Source organism: Rhinichthys klamathensis, unplaced genomic scaffold (genome assembly GCF_029890125.1).
Source record: "Rhinichthys klamathensis goyatoka isolate OS25496 unplaced genomic scaffold, OSU_Roscu_1.1 h1tg000033l_1, whole genome shotgun sequence".
NCBI lineage: Eukaryota > Metazoa > Chordata > Actinopteri > Cypriniformes > Leuciscidae > Rhinichthys > Rhinichthys klamathensis.
The window spans coordinates 2,078,140-2,091,866 of NW_026606582.1; the positions used below are offsets into that span (position 1 = coordinate 2,078,140).

At 39.2% G+C, this 13,727-nt stretch overlaps 1 protein-coding gene across 1 annotated transcript; it reads left to right on the forward strand.

Moving 5' to 3' along the window:
- Positions 1–219: 219 nt before the first annotated feature.
- irx5b (iroquois homeobox 5b) lies at positions 220–3,341 on the forward strand. The gene is made up of 3 exons (XM_056245738.1): positions 220–647; positions 1,277–1,682; positions 2,544–3,341. The coding sequence occupies exons 1-3, from the start codon at positions 426–428 to the stop codon at positions 3,038–3,040; spliced, it is 1,125 nt and encodes a 374-aa protein (XP_056101713.1). The 5' UTR covers positions 220–425; the 3' UTR covers positions 3,041–3,341.
- The last annotated feature ends 10,386 nt before the right edge of the window (positions 3,342–13,727 follow it).

Genomic DNA, 13,727 nt, shown 5'->3' on the forward strand with positions numbered 1-13,727 from the left:
AGAATGTGTCCTGAGTGAACTGCACTTATGTTTTTAACTTTATATCATAGGCTACTTGAGATGTTGAAAAAAGATGCGTAGCAACCAAACTTGCGCTTGAGGCATTGGAGAGAGAGAGAGAGAGAGAGAGAGAGAGAGAGAGAGAGAGAGAGAGAGAGAGAGAGAGAGAGAGAGAGAGAGAGAGAGAGAGAGAGAGAGAGAGAGAGAGAGAGGAAACTCAGCTTGAGCTTTTCTTTCCCTCTCCTTGAGGAAGCGCGCGGACCTCGAGACTCTTCTGCCGGTAACCGAAGACACTTCTCTGCTCGCTGCTCTTTATATCAGGAGTCGACCCGCTTTGCATCTTTGATTCGTTTCCCCCTCGATGGCTCATAGGATGAGTGTGTTGGCTCTCGGGCTCGTGAGGAGACTGTGGCAGTGATCTGGTCATGGCGTTTCCACAGGGATACTTGTACCAGTCTTCACTGTCTCTGTACTCGTGTCCCCCGTACGGCCCCGGCGCGGTCCCGGGAGCGCGGGCTGATGATCTGGGACGCTCCTCTAGCGGATCCGCCTTCGCCCCGTACGCGTCCTCATCCTTCACAAACACTGCACTCTTCAACTCCCTCCAGTACAGTCCCGAGTCCACCGCCCCCTTCACTTCATACGGGGTGAGTTTACTTCAATAAAGACATGTTTGACTATGATATTTCAGCAGTCGGGGATATATAGCAGCAGTCAGAAGATATTTCAGCAGGCTTTTTTTATTGTTTATGATTATGCATTCCAGTGCCTACAGTTAAAACTTTTTATTATAGGCTAATTATAGGCTCGATTTCACCTTGTTTTTTTGCCTGTAGTGCACTTAAACATGTAGCTATCTATAAAGTTTTTTTTTGACGACGCCGAATTTTTTTTTTTTTTTTTTTTTACCATATATCAAAGTAGATTAATTAGTTTACATTTGTTTTTGCACTTTAAACTTTCATTGGGAACGCAGTAAACAAAACCCTTCAAAATATAGTTAACGAATAGTGTGCATTAATGCGGAATTTACATTCAGAATATTAATTGTTTTCATTTAGTTTTGCTTACTGGGAAGCTTTCATATCAACATGCTTCAGATCATTGTGTGATAAATCTTTTCAGTGTGATTAAGTTCATTTTTAACACGTTCGGACAATATTCCAGAAGAATGTCACATTTTAACAGTAGAAAAGTCTAAACACACAGATCTTCAGACAGAGAGTCTGCTGTGCTTTCCTCCTCGAGTGTAATCTTTATGAATTTCCTTGCCCAGGGCTCCCCATATGAGTCTTCTCCGGGCATGGCGGGCTCCATCGGCTATCACCCGTACGCCGGTCCCCTGGGCGCGTACCCGTTCGGAGACCCCGCGTACCGGAAGAACGCGACGCGCGACGCCACCGCCACCCTGAAGGCCTGGCTCAGCGAACACAGGAAAAACCCTTATCCCACCAAGGGCGAGAAGATCATGCTGGCCATCATCACTAAAATGACCCTCACTCAGGTGTCCACCTGGTTCGCCAACGCCCGGAGGAGGCTGAAGAAAGAGAACAAAATGACGTGGACGCCACGGAACAGGAGTGAGGATGAAGATGAGGAGGATAGTATTGATTTAGAGAAAAATGATGAAGACGATGAACCGCTCAAAACAGCCGAAACAACACAGACGACCAAAGATGCAGGTGTTCATTCCCCCATTCTTATGTGCGCGTGGTTGTATTGTTATTATATTTCGTATAAAAAATGAAATATTATTTTTGAACATATGTCAGTGACAAATAAGGTTGTATGAGATGACAAGGTGACATATTTTTGTGGTTTAACCATCAAGTAAAAAAGGAAATACACGTATTGCACCATGCATGAATGCACATGAGTGCAATTCATTATTTTAATGAGAGATTAATCATTATTTTCAATCATTATAATAATACACTTCTGGAACTTGTTGGTCATGAATAATAGGCTACGTTTTGATATTTAGTGCCTTTTCATGAACAATTCTAAATGTTTTAAACATGAATAAACAACGACCTTGACAAACAGTCATGAGGGTCTACAGGAGTTCTCTGTAAAATACAATTTCCTGTTTTATTTCTTCCTCTTGTTTTCTTGTCACGCGATGACAGACTAATCTCGGTGTGGTTAAATCACATTGTCTTCGATTTGGCGGACACACGTTTAGTAGCTAACAATTCATATTGAATATTTATAGCCTTGGCCTAATAGCCTATAGGCTACAATAACAATATTTTAATACAAAACAAATAAAAAAATAGATTTGCAGGCTTTTAATGACACTTTTTTTCCTGACAAGTTTTAGGCCTATGTTTTTTTTGCCTTCACATAAATCTTTACCTCCCTTTTAAAGTCTCACAAAAATATTTACAACATACTTTTTATTGTAGCCTATTTTTAATAACTCGATTGATTCCGGGGGGGGGGGGGGGGGGGGGGGGGGGGAATAGCATCTGTTGTTGTTGTTTTGTGTTATTTATAATATAAACGCACTTTCTAACAAGCCTTTTGTCATTCCACCGCAGTTGGCGACGAACGCGCGGGAGATCGCGACGACGCGACGGATAGCGTCATCATCGACTGTGAGGAAGAGGAGAATCGGACAGTCTCTGAGTCTCCGGTGCCCACGACCTCCTCTCCCCAAAACGAGCTGAGTGAAAGCAAGACGGCCGTCAGTGAGAACTGCAACGCCACCTCTGTCATTCATTCTGCGATCCCGACCCCTAAACCCAAGCTGTGGTCTCTCGCTGAAATCGCTACCTCGGATAAGCGAGCCGACGCGTCGTCGCCCGCCGGGTCCCCCGCGCAGTGCCTGTTCCCCCCCACGCGTTTCTACTACACGTCTCCGTTCTACGCGGGATTCACGAACTACGGCGCGTTCGGAGCGCTGAACGGCTCCGCGTCAAACTCAACGCTTCTGAACGGGATTAACCAGACTGCGTTACACAGAGCGAGAGACAGCAAACTGACGCAGGACACGAGCACAGATCTCACGTTTCAGCACCGGAGGCCGAATGTGTAGTGCTGGCTGTTTATTATAGGCTACATCATTTCTGGTTTCAACGGGAGTTGTCAGTGTGTGACGAAGGGCAAATGAAAATCTCCGATAAAGCATTTTTTTAATATTTAAAAAGGAAATGGTATTGAAATATTTTTTTTTCTTTACATATCTATTGTAAAATATTTGTGCAAGAGGCCAAAGTACTAATTTAAAAGATTTTTGTAATCTCAATCAGCTGTTAAAATGAGTTCAATTATTGTTTTAACGGATCTTTGCACATTACAAACTTTGATCATGTGCCATTTTGCTAAATCATATCTAGGGGGAAAAATCTTTTTTCAAGCAAATTTACTAATGCATATTAATGCAGCAGTGGTATTTTATTTGTGCCTAGTAAATTATGCATATGTTCTCTTGAAACTTTAAACACATAAATCACACCCATTATATGAAGAGATTTTGAAATAGAAATGTGAGGTGTTTTTATATGGAACAGAAGAGGAACTATACAGGGTTGGCATCAGGTCCATTATCATGACATTCTCTGAAGACATCAGTCAAGAACATTTAGTAGCTGCATTTTTTTTTTTTTTTTAGCCAAGCTATTCTTCATATCATCATATTCTGACCCCTTGCGGATTATTCTATCATCTGTTCTTCACAGAATGGTGTGCAGTGCCTTCCTGATTTGCTCTCAACTGTGCTACACCTACATGGACTCCCAGAAAACACTCAACAACCGTAGCCGTCGCCTCCTGCAGGCATAATACACAGGATAAATTGTACATTTAAATAGCACAAGTCAACATTTATTGCAGGGGGATTATGGGACAGTACTCTTAAGTGGAGGAGATATTAAATTTATGCTCCATAAAGCATCTTCTCATGAAAAGTGTGTTGCTTTTATCCTGCGATGCGGAACGAGCGAGGGGCTGAAAATGTTCAAAGACCATTTTAAAAGGCATTAAATGTGTAAATTCAAAATTTAGTAAACTCTTTGCAAGAATGACAGGATTAGCAGAGATTCCTCATTCCTGCAGTCCGACATCAACAAACATCAGAGAAGCGACTCAGGCCCGTGGCTTACAGGGGGAATACAACGCTTTTGTACACAAAACCATGAAAAGAGGCAGCGAGGACTTGAAAAGCTCTCTAATCCCTCCAGTAAATTCTAAGTTAGGGTGTATATTTATACTTGGCGCAATGCTATTTCACAATTCAGTGAATTCAAAGCTTTGTAACTGAAGAAGCTCCGTCCAAACTATCCAATCATCTTGTGACCAATGTCACATTCAACGCAGTCATTTTGTCCTTTCATTGCTTTACAAGGGGTTTTAGGCCAGCTGGAGATGAGTTTCTTTCCGTCTCTTTTCTAGACGTGCAAACACAAAATATCCCCAGTAATTGCTGTAAAATGGGTTCTGAGCGCACAGCTGATACACTTATTTCTAATAAATCTTTCATCTAGCTCTGTTATTGCCAGCTGTTCAACATGCAGAGGCAATGCTGTGCTAGCTCTCGTTTTGATAACGTCACGTGTTTTTAATGAATTACTCTTTCTTTGTAAAATATATTTCTTCAACTGGCAAGGTATCAAAATCTGATACTGTACATCAGGGATTTTATTTTGTTTTCAGGGATATGAAACCTGATAACTTTACTACAAAACAAGTTTGTAGACATGTTTTTGCTCTCAAAAATAGACTTGGACTGACAACAATGCATTTTCTTGTGAAAATATCTTCTAATATTCCCACACTCTTAAACATAAATGAGGAGTTCTTTGATGACATTGATGTTCCCATGAAGAACTGTAACATGGACTCACTCCACAAGAGTGGGAAACGGTTCTTTAGATTTTTTAAAATGTTCTTCACACAAATAAATAAATGGTTCTATTTAGAACTGTTCACATGTTTCTTCTTTGGCAAACATTTTGGAAGGTTTAATTTCAAGAGTGTGTCATATGAAAAGTGGACAGTCCTTATAGAGTGAGAGCAAATCTGTGAAAAGCTGGTCCACTGTTGATCAATACAGGTGTGGCGTTGTGTAGCGCACGCTTCCGCTCTTAACTAAAGGCTGTAGGGCTTTTACAAGCATTGATCTGGAGCCGATCGATGGGGTCTGAGGGACTGCTTTCCTGCAGTGAGAAGACACTAACAGGCCGTTGATGAACCCAACTCTTCTGGACTTAAACCATGACGGGCATTTATTAAATGTTTGACTTTTTTGGGGGGTGCATTGATACATGTTTATTTTTATTTAAACCAATCGTTATGTCTCATTGAGAGGTTACTGAGTGGTTCTCAACTGGTGGGTCGTGGCCCAAAAATGGGTCGCAGGTCAGATCTGTTCTCAAACAGCAGGACAACATGACAACTTAATCGTGCATGATTCTCATATATCCATGTGTTGTCAAAGATGCACTTTCCAATCAAATCAGCAATTTGTGGCAAATTCATCTGTCATTTGGTTGAAGCTGTAGTCCAATTATGCAGATTGAAGCAGGTGATGTGTCTTTTTTGACAACCATGAAAAATATTACATTTAAGTATAACTTGCAACCAAACAGGTTTGTGTTGATCACATGCATTTTATGTGCATTATTAGGCGTTGAAGGCATGAAACCCTCAAAATTCAAAAGATAAACAACTTCAAAATGTATTCATTTATAAAAGAACCTATTCAGCGTATGTCATAAGTAATTCTGCATATTGTTTGGTGAATGCAGTTTATGGTTATTTGATTTTAAGGACATTTTTGTATAATATAGCAATATTGGTCACTTAGTGTCCAAAGTAAAATCTGAGTGCTAAAGCAACACATGTAGTTGAGAAGCACTAAACAGCGTGATTCCCATTTAAGAGTGAATTATTCTTGCAGTTATCATTCATTCTCCTAACAAGCACGCCCTCCGCTGTATGATTGTATTACACACTGACAGTCCTCCAGGCCTTTGGCAAATAGATTTCATTTAGGGTTGAAAATGGCCAGTTACGCTGATGGCTCAATTTACTTAATAATAGATGGGAGGTAGTCTCTAAAATAATATTGACTCAAGCAGTCCCGCACGGCTCGGAGGCTCGGAGAGGAGGCGTTTTAAACAGACAGCTGCTCCAGCCTCAGGGCTCGTCTTTAATTGAAAGCATCATTAGGAGCCTCGGAGTCCCAGAGCAACTGCAGTCCTCGCACGCAAATAACGCCACGAGCCCGCCGTCGTCGCGCGCCACATCCGGCGAGAGCCTCGCGAGCGGGTAACGCTGGGCTGACGGCTGATTGGCTAATTAAGACATGCCATCTCACATTGTCTTTGTGTGTTTGCTTGTTTACATCAAAGACTGTGAATAATTTAGTACACCTGGAGACACGAAACGATAGCCTACGCCCTGTTTGTAATAGGCAGAAATACCAGTTCGTTTTGTGTGTGTGTGAAGTGAATTCATTTGAGCATAATAATGCCTTGTTAATAAAGGTAGCATGTTAATAATTGAAATATAGTTTGTCAGCAATATAATGAAAGCATGGGAGTTCGGAGCTATAGTTTTGGTCGTCTTGACAATAAAAACAAGTCATTGAAAATGTGTGAATTCCAATGAAATGAAATGGCCTATTATAGCCTACGCTTTAAAGGGAAAACATGTAAACAAAGCAATTAAGAAACAGAACAGGAAAAAAAAATCAAACATGTGACAATCTGCCCCAATAAAAATGTGCACCAACCTGGTGTTTATGAAAAATACTCATCCTTTTCTTTTCAGCCTTTCTGTTGAAAAATATTGTAATATATCCAAGTGTTTTACTGAGTTCACATGATATTACAAAAATGTAAACCCTAATGCTCAAAATAATTCATTGGTTTGAGTATAGGCTCAACTTTAATCATATGCAAGTCGTAGGACCATAAAATGTATGTCCAACCAATCGGTTCGAATGCAATGATTGGACGAATATTTTATGGTCCTATGCCTTCCACAAATTATAATCTGTGGAAGGCATAGGACCATAAAATGTTCGTCCAATCATATATATATATATATATATATATAAATACACACACATTTAGACCACTTAAGTTAGTGATTGTTTTCAGGATAGGAAGAGACTTTCAAGCAGCATAACAAAAAAATGTTTCTGGAACAAATCGTCTACTCTGCATTTAATATATACAAATTCACTTACTCAAATACTTCAAGCTAAGAGCAATTACAATGTATGAGAACAAAATAAAATTCTGCCAGTTCTGCTTACTTAACCTTTGAATTTCCTAACTTAAAAAAAACCTGATTTAACTGATTACCTCAAATGTTTTGAGTTTTGCCAACTTATTTGGGTTTACAGTGAATATGATGTTAAAATTGTATGATATGATGATGTCTGGAGGATAAAATTCACAAAAATCCTTCTAGTTAAGGCACTTTTGCACAGGGTGTTGACAAAAACCCCTGAGAAAACAAGCAAATCAAAATCGTAGTGATAGGCTACTCCGAGACATTTTGACAAGATTCCAATGTGAGACAAATAGCCCAGTCTTCTCCACTCATAATCAGTTCATCTGTACCTTTCTGTCTGATTACATTATTTGGTGTAGGTATATTCTTTAAACAGCACTGAGCTGAAATCACATTAATATAAAGTGCACGAAAAGTGCATCCGAGATGAGATTAGCGCGCATCTTTACACCGCGAGGAACACACGACGCATTTGCTGCAACACACTGACTTTGTAAACTAATGCATTCATCTCATCTGTTAGAGCATTTAGTTAAGCTGAAGGAAAGAGAATGTTATCCGGGAAGCCGGAACAAAGTTTGAAAGGCAGCGCTCGCAGGTTTAATATCGCTATATCACAAGCACTCCCGCATTACATCTGTAAAGCAACGCATTCAGCAAGAACAATTGACAGAGTGCCTCTGTATTCACAAGGGTTGAGTTATCATATTAAAAATACATTTATTCTAAGTCAATTTTTGAGATTGTTTGGCAGTGCTGGAAACAATAACATCATGGAGGACTCCATATTCCTGCCAGCACCCTGGGGTAGCACTATATTTCTTTTTGATGTGATTAAAACTCAATGATGAATATGGTTTGCTTTGTAGTTGAATAATGGCTGGGAAAGCGAGACTGCGCTAGTGAATGGATTCCTTCATCTCAAATGGAAAGACACAAATATATGATTACATTTTTATCTATTCTGAGAGCGCTTTAGGTGATTTACAGTAAATAGTGCTGATAAAAGTTTTACATATATTTGAGGTTGCAGGTATTACCAGCAGCGGCTCATCCATTTTAATATTAGCCAAGCTGTTTTTATTATAGCAATTTTTCTTTTTTACTTATAGGCAATAGATGGATGAATTATTATTGAATGGAGGCAGCCTTTTCCAAACATCTCGATTCAAGTTACAGTCACCTAGGGAGACCACTTAACAAACAAACCAGGCAAACGGCAATGAATTAATAATCAAAAAGCGCATGAAAGCCGACAGAGTGATGTTACCCAGCTTGTGACAACTTTGCCAGATACTGCATTCAGGAAAGCATTGCAGGAAGGAGCCCTGTCACCTTACAAACCTCTGGAAACCTCAAAGACTGGCTTTGCTTCGAGAGAAAGCTCTCCTAAAAAACTGAATCAGATTTGTCAAGTTCTGCCAAATTTGTTTAGATAAAATACATATGCCACCTACAACTGAACACATGACATTCAGAACCACTCCTTTTTAATCCTTGTTTTCATGGACTTTTAGTTTGTATTGATTGGTTTCCTGATCTCCTTTGTCTAGTTTCCTGCCACTTATTAGGTGACATGGAGAGTCATTTATTCAGCACAGGTGTTTGTCATCATTTTCCTCGTTTGCTTTGTATTTTATTCACTGAAAGCCACTCTGAATGAGAACTTCAGAAGTAGATGTGAAAATTGAAAGAAAAAAAGGGAGTAGTTTTTACTCATAGGGTGTTTCCGGCATTGCAATGCGCACATTTAGCTCATTGCTACGCTTGTTGCTTAATGGTCTAACTTAACATATATTTCTATGATATGATCTTTTTTCTTCAATAACTTATTTTTAGAGATGCACCAACATTTAGTCAATTGAAAATAGCAGAAGCCAGAAGAAAAGCCATTTTAGCCAAAATAGCCGTAGCCAAAATCATTGACCGAAACCGTTAGCGCTTCTCCAATGCCGAGTTTTGACTATGAGTGTCTACTTCATGTACACAATGTCGATAAGCTACAATAAGTAAATATGTCAGCCGTGTGGACACCCTTCACCGTGAGCAAACATGATGCTATCCGCTTGTTAATGTGTGACATGACGAATACGGTTTCAGGGTCCAAGCCTCCACTCCGTTTCAAGTGAGAAAACGGTTTCAACAGCTGTTTATAAGCACTATTCATTCATAGCACACCTTTAGGCTAACCTTTTAAAGAACTGCGTCCCGGACACCAATATTTTAACGATTCATTTTAATATTTTAACGATTTATTAAAGTTGAAGCACTGTTTAGCCAACTGTGATTTCACTATGGAGATATCCTAATCTTTGGGGAACGTTAGAGAACGTTTGGTCCGGACCAAAAAAGAAAATGATACATTTAGTCCTGGTTCGCTTGGCATTCACTCTGTCATTTTTAAGACTGAACCTAAAGATACAAGGGGAAAAAGGGCTTTTATGACGTATAATTTGTGACGGAACTGTCGAACATCCAAAACAATTCTGTATGCTGGACCAAATTCGCTCACTGTATGTGTGTACATATGCTGGAGCTGGCAACTCATGAAGTGCATATCAAAGTTGTAAAGGAGACAAAACAGCACCAGGAATTTGTTTGGAAGCGGATCGAGACCCATCTTTTCAACTGCTTCCGCATGTTTGCTGTCACCAGGGTTCACACTCATTCAAATGAACCGCACTATCAGAGCCATCACACAAAAGTTTGTTTTAATAGAACCAAACATGCTAAGTATGAACACACCCTTAAATTTCGGTTTTGGTGTTTCGTAAAAAAAAAAAAATCACCTCTATTTTGTAATTGCTCCACATAATTCGAAAGCATCGCAGTTTTCTTCTCTGTTTGTGTGTTTAGGGTGATATTTCCGCCTGTTGGCTGTTGTTAGCTGTAGGCGTCTGTGGTCATGTCTGTGAGTATCTCCTGCTGCGAGAAGCTCGAGGACCAACAGCTGTCAGGATCTGTTCTGTGCCAGCCAACCCTCTCAGAGTCATTTTTCACCCCAATAATCCATCTCAACTGCCCCTAATCTGTCCCAACTGGATCCTAGTGTTCTGATGTCTTACCTCCAGCAATCCACACACTGAACGTGGATTCAATCTGCAGTGAACGTCTTCTGTGTTGGTTGGCAACATCACATCACAAACATACACCATTATTACAGACACACCCCCTACGATGCCTCCCCTCTCCCCCACAATCCATCTCTCTCCGGGATCTGGCAGTGACATATGTTATCACACCACTGTTTTCCCAGTAACCTGCGAGTCGCTCCTCTCATACATACTTGCCCTGCAGTCACTGAGAAGAACAACATGCACTATAAATCACACATAATATAGATAGAACGTCAAATATACACACGTGTGATGTGTGAAATTATAAAAATTCTTATTGAAACCCAAAAAATATCATGGTCCAAATAAAATTAACATTATTTTTATGAAAAAAAAAAAATCATAATTATCTTCTTGTGTTCTACAGAAGAAAGTAAGTCATAAAGGGTTGGAAAGATATAAAGGTGAGTAAGTGATCACATAATTTTAATTTTCAGCTGAATTATTAAAGGGGACCTATAATGCAAAATTGCCTTTTAAATAGTTTTTGAAAATATTTATGTGTCTGCAGTGTGTGTACACAACCACCCTAGTGGGGTAAAAATCTATACACTCCGTTTGTTATTTTCCCCCATAAATGTGAAACTCGTCCCAAAACGAGCCGTTCAGGAATGTGCTCCAATGTGTCGCATTAGGCCCCGCCCACAGAATCTACCTCATTAGCTTAGCTTCGCCCCTGAATGAGCTGTAGACAGTCCGCCATGTTTATCTCCTCGCCAGAGCATTTAACAGCCGCATTCAAGAAATGTATTCTTATTAAAGCTACTAAAATAATTCAGTCAAGAGCAGTGAGTGACTTTTTGTTTTTCTTTTGTTGTTTGATTCATATTTACAGCATATACAGCAATAGGTACTGTACATTATGCTGCATTCACTTTAATACACAGATGTAATGTACTGCACACATGGGATTCCTTTACTTGCCGTTTACGTTCACAGACATAACCGACTGTGTTTATGTGAACGCTGTGTGTTTTTGACAGTTTAACCTCTTAAGGCCCAAGCTGATTTTTTACATGCATTTTTTAATTCTCTTTGCTATTTGGGCTTATTAGAACCTAATTAGAATAAAAACTAAGAATCATCTTTTGATATGATGTACTTTTAGAGAAAAATGATGTCCACATATGTGGACTCATGGTCCGAATTTCCATAAAACACAATAAAGTCACCTTTGTGTAATAGAATGAAAAACCCTTTATTTCTGCCTTGAACACAGCAGTTTTTTTCCTGACTGTTTTTTAATGTATTAATAACACATACACACATATTTTTTAACATGTTTTGACTATCAGAGAGTAAAAACAACATGGAAACATTGCAATATTTAAAAATGTATACGATGGTTAATAGGGAGCCAATGCAATGTTGACATAACCGGGCAATATGGTCATACTTCCTGGTTCTGGTAAGAACTCTAGTGGCTGCGTTTTGAACCAGCTGAGGTTTGTTTATTAAGCGTGCAGGGCAACCACCCAGTAGAGCATTACAATGATCTAGCCTTGATGTAATGAACTAACTGTTCCACATTTTTCATTGAAAGCACATGACGTAATTTAGATTTTTTAGTTTTAAAGTTGGTAATTGATAGTCATCCAGTTTTTATATCAGCAATGCATTAGGTTTTTTTGTATTGGCAAGTTTCGTCGGGCGTGAAGAAATATAGAGCTGAGTATCATCAGCATAACAGTGAAAACTAATGCCATGCTTCCTAATGATATCTCCTAAGGGTAGCATGTACAGAGTGAACAGCGGCGGTCCTAGTACTGAGCCTTCTGCCTTGTGGTACACCATACTGAACTTGTGATCAATAAGACATCTCTAAGGGATCATCGTTATCAGACACATCCAAATCTGTGTTATCTCCATCAATTAACCCAAAGTAGCTCCAATGCTCTTTGCACAGAAAAACGCTCTGGAAATAAAAACATGATAAAATCAAATACAAATTAATTTAATTTATGTAGGTTTGCATTATTTATTTGTTATTTATTCCAATGGGATAATATACAAGCTAATTTACATGTGCACATTTTTACTAGCATATTACATTTTTACTAACATTTTCAACCCAACTAATTTAAGTATGTACGTATGCATTTAGTGATTTAATTGTTATTTATGTCATTGGGACCATGTGCACCTTTTTAGCTGCATCAGAGCTAGCTTTTTTCCCATTTTATGTTTGTGCATGTTTACTAGCATATTAGCTGTTTCGAGGAGCTTCAGTCCATAAGTACACATACGTGTACTTCATGTTTAGCGACCTACAAAGTTGGTAGTTTTGCACTTTTTTTTCAAATTTGCATGTCATGACAAATATACAAGGCTTTTATAAATATCTAAATCAGAATAAGCCATGAAATATGACAGAACTTCTTAACTGGTCGACGTTTGTGTATGGAGCTACCACTTGAATCTTTCCTTGTGTTTGCCGCCATTTTGAATTTTGACCATAGTGTGTTATAAATTTCTGACACTACCAGATGGCAGTATAAGTACCCCCATACGTGTCCATAACACCACCAATTCAGCAGTGAACACAATTGTGGACATAAGAGCAAAAATGTGCTGTCCACGTATGTGGCCACTAAGCCCTATTAAATACAGAGATTAGAATACAGATACAGGGTTTATCTGATACAGAAATTAGAGACTTATATTACATCTTGTAAAAAGGGGGATAATAGGTTCCCTTAAAGGTTTTCTGAAACATCATATTGGAAGACAAAAAGGAAACAAAGGCTTCTAATAAAAGCAAGTGCTAGCTAGCAAGGACAATTAAATGTGTAACAACTCTACCTGAATGCATGACCTGCATTTTTATGTAAAGAGCATGACACAAATGTAGACTTTCTTAGGGAGTTTACCCCCTACTTGAGCTGCAACTGATCATAATCTATACATTTGGCCTCCATTTGATTCCATCTGAATTGCTAGTGGACACCTGCCACAGGCCGGACAGTTCACAGCACTTACCTTTTATTCCGCTTTCACATCTGTAGTTTTTTTATTTTTATTTAAAGTGACGGCGAGGGCGTGTGGGTGTTACCTAGTAATAGATCCCTCGACTCCTGGTATTTACATCTAAAAAGTGAATCCTTGATGAGACGAGGAATATCAAAGACAACCAAAGAAGTGTGGAGTTTTTAATAATGTACCACCTGTTCTAAGCAGAGGCGTCAGAATGTCATGGGACTTTTTAAAGCGTATAAATTCAGAATGAGGCAAGGTAGACTTCTATCATCATGAATATGTGGCATTACCGTCCAAACCATCATGATTTTAGGTGGAGAAACTTTTAAGTGTGCTAGTATATCCAGGGAAACACTAGTCTGTCTGAAAGGCAGTCCTTTGAGAAAT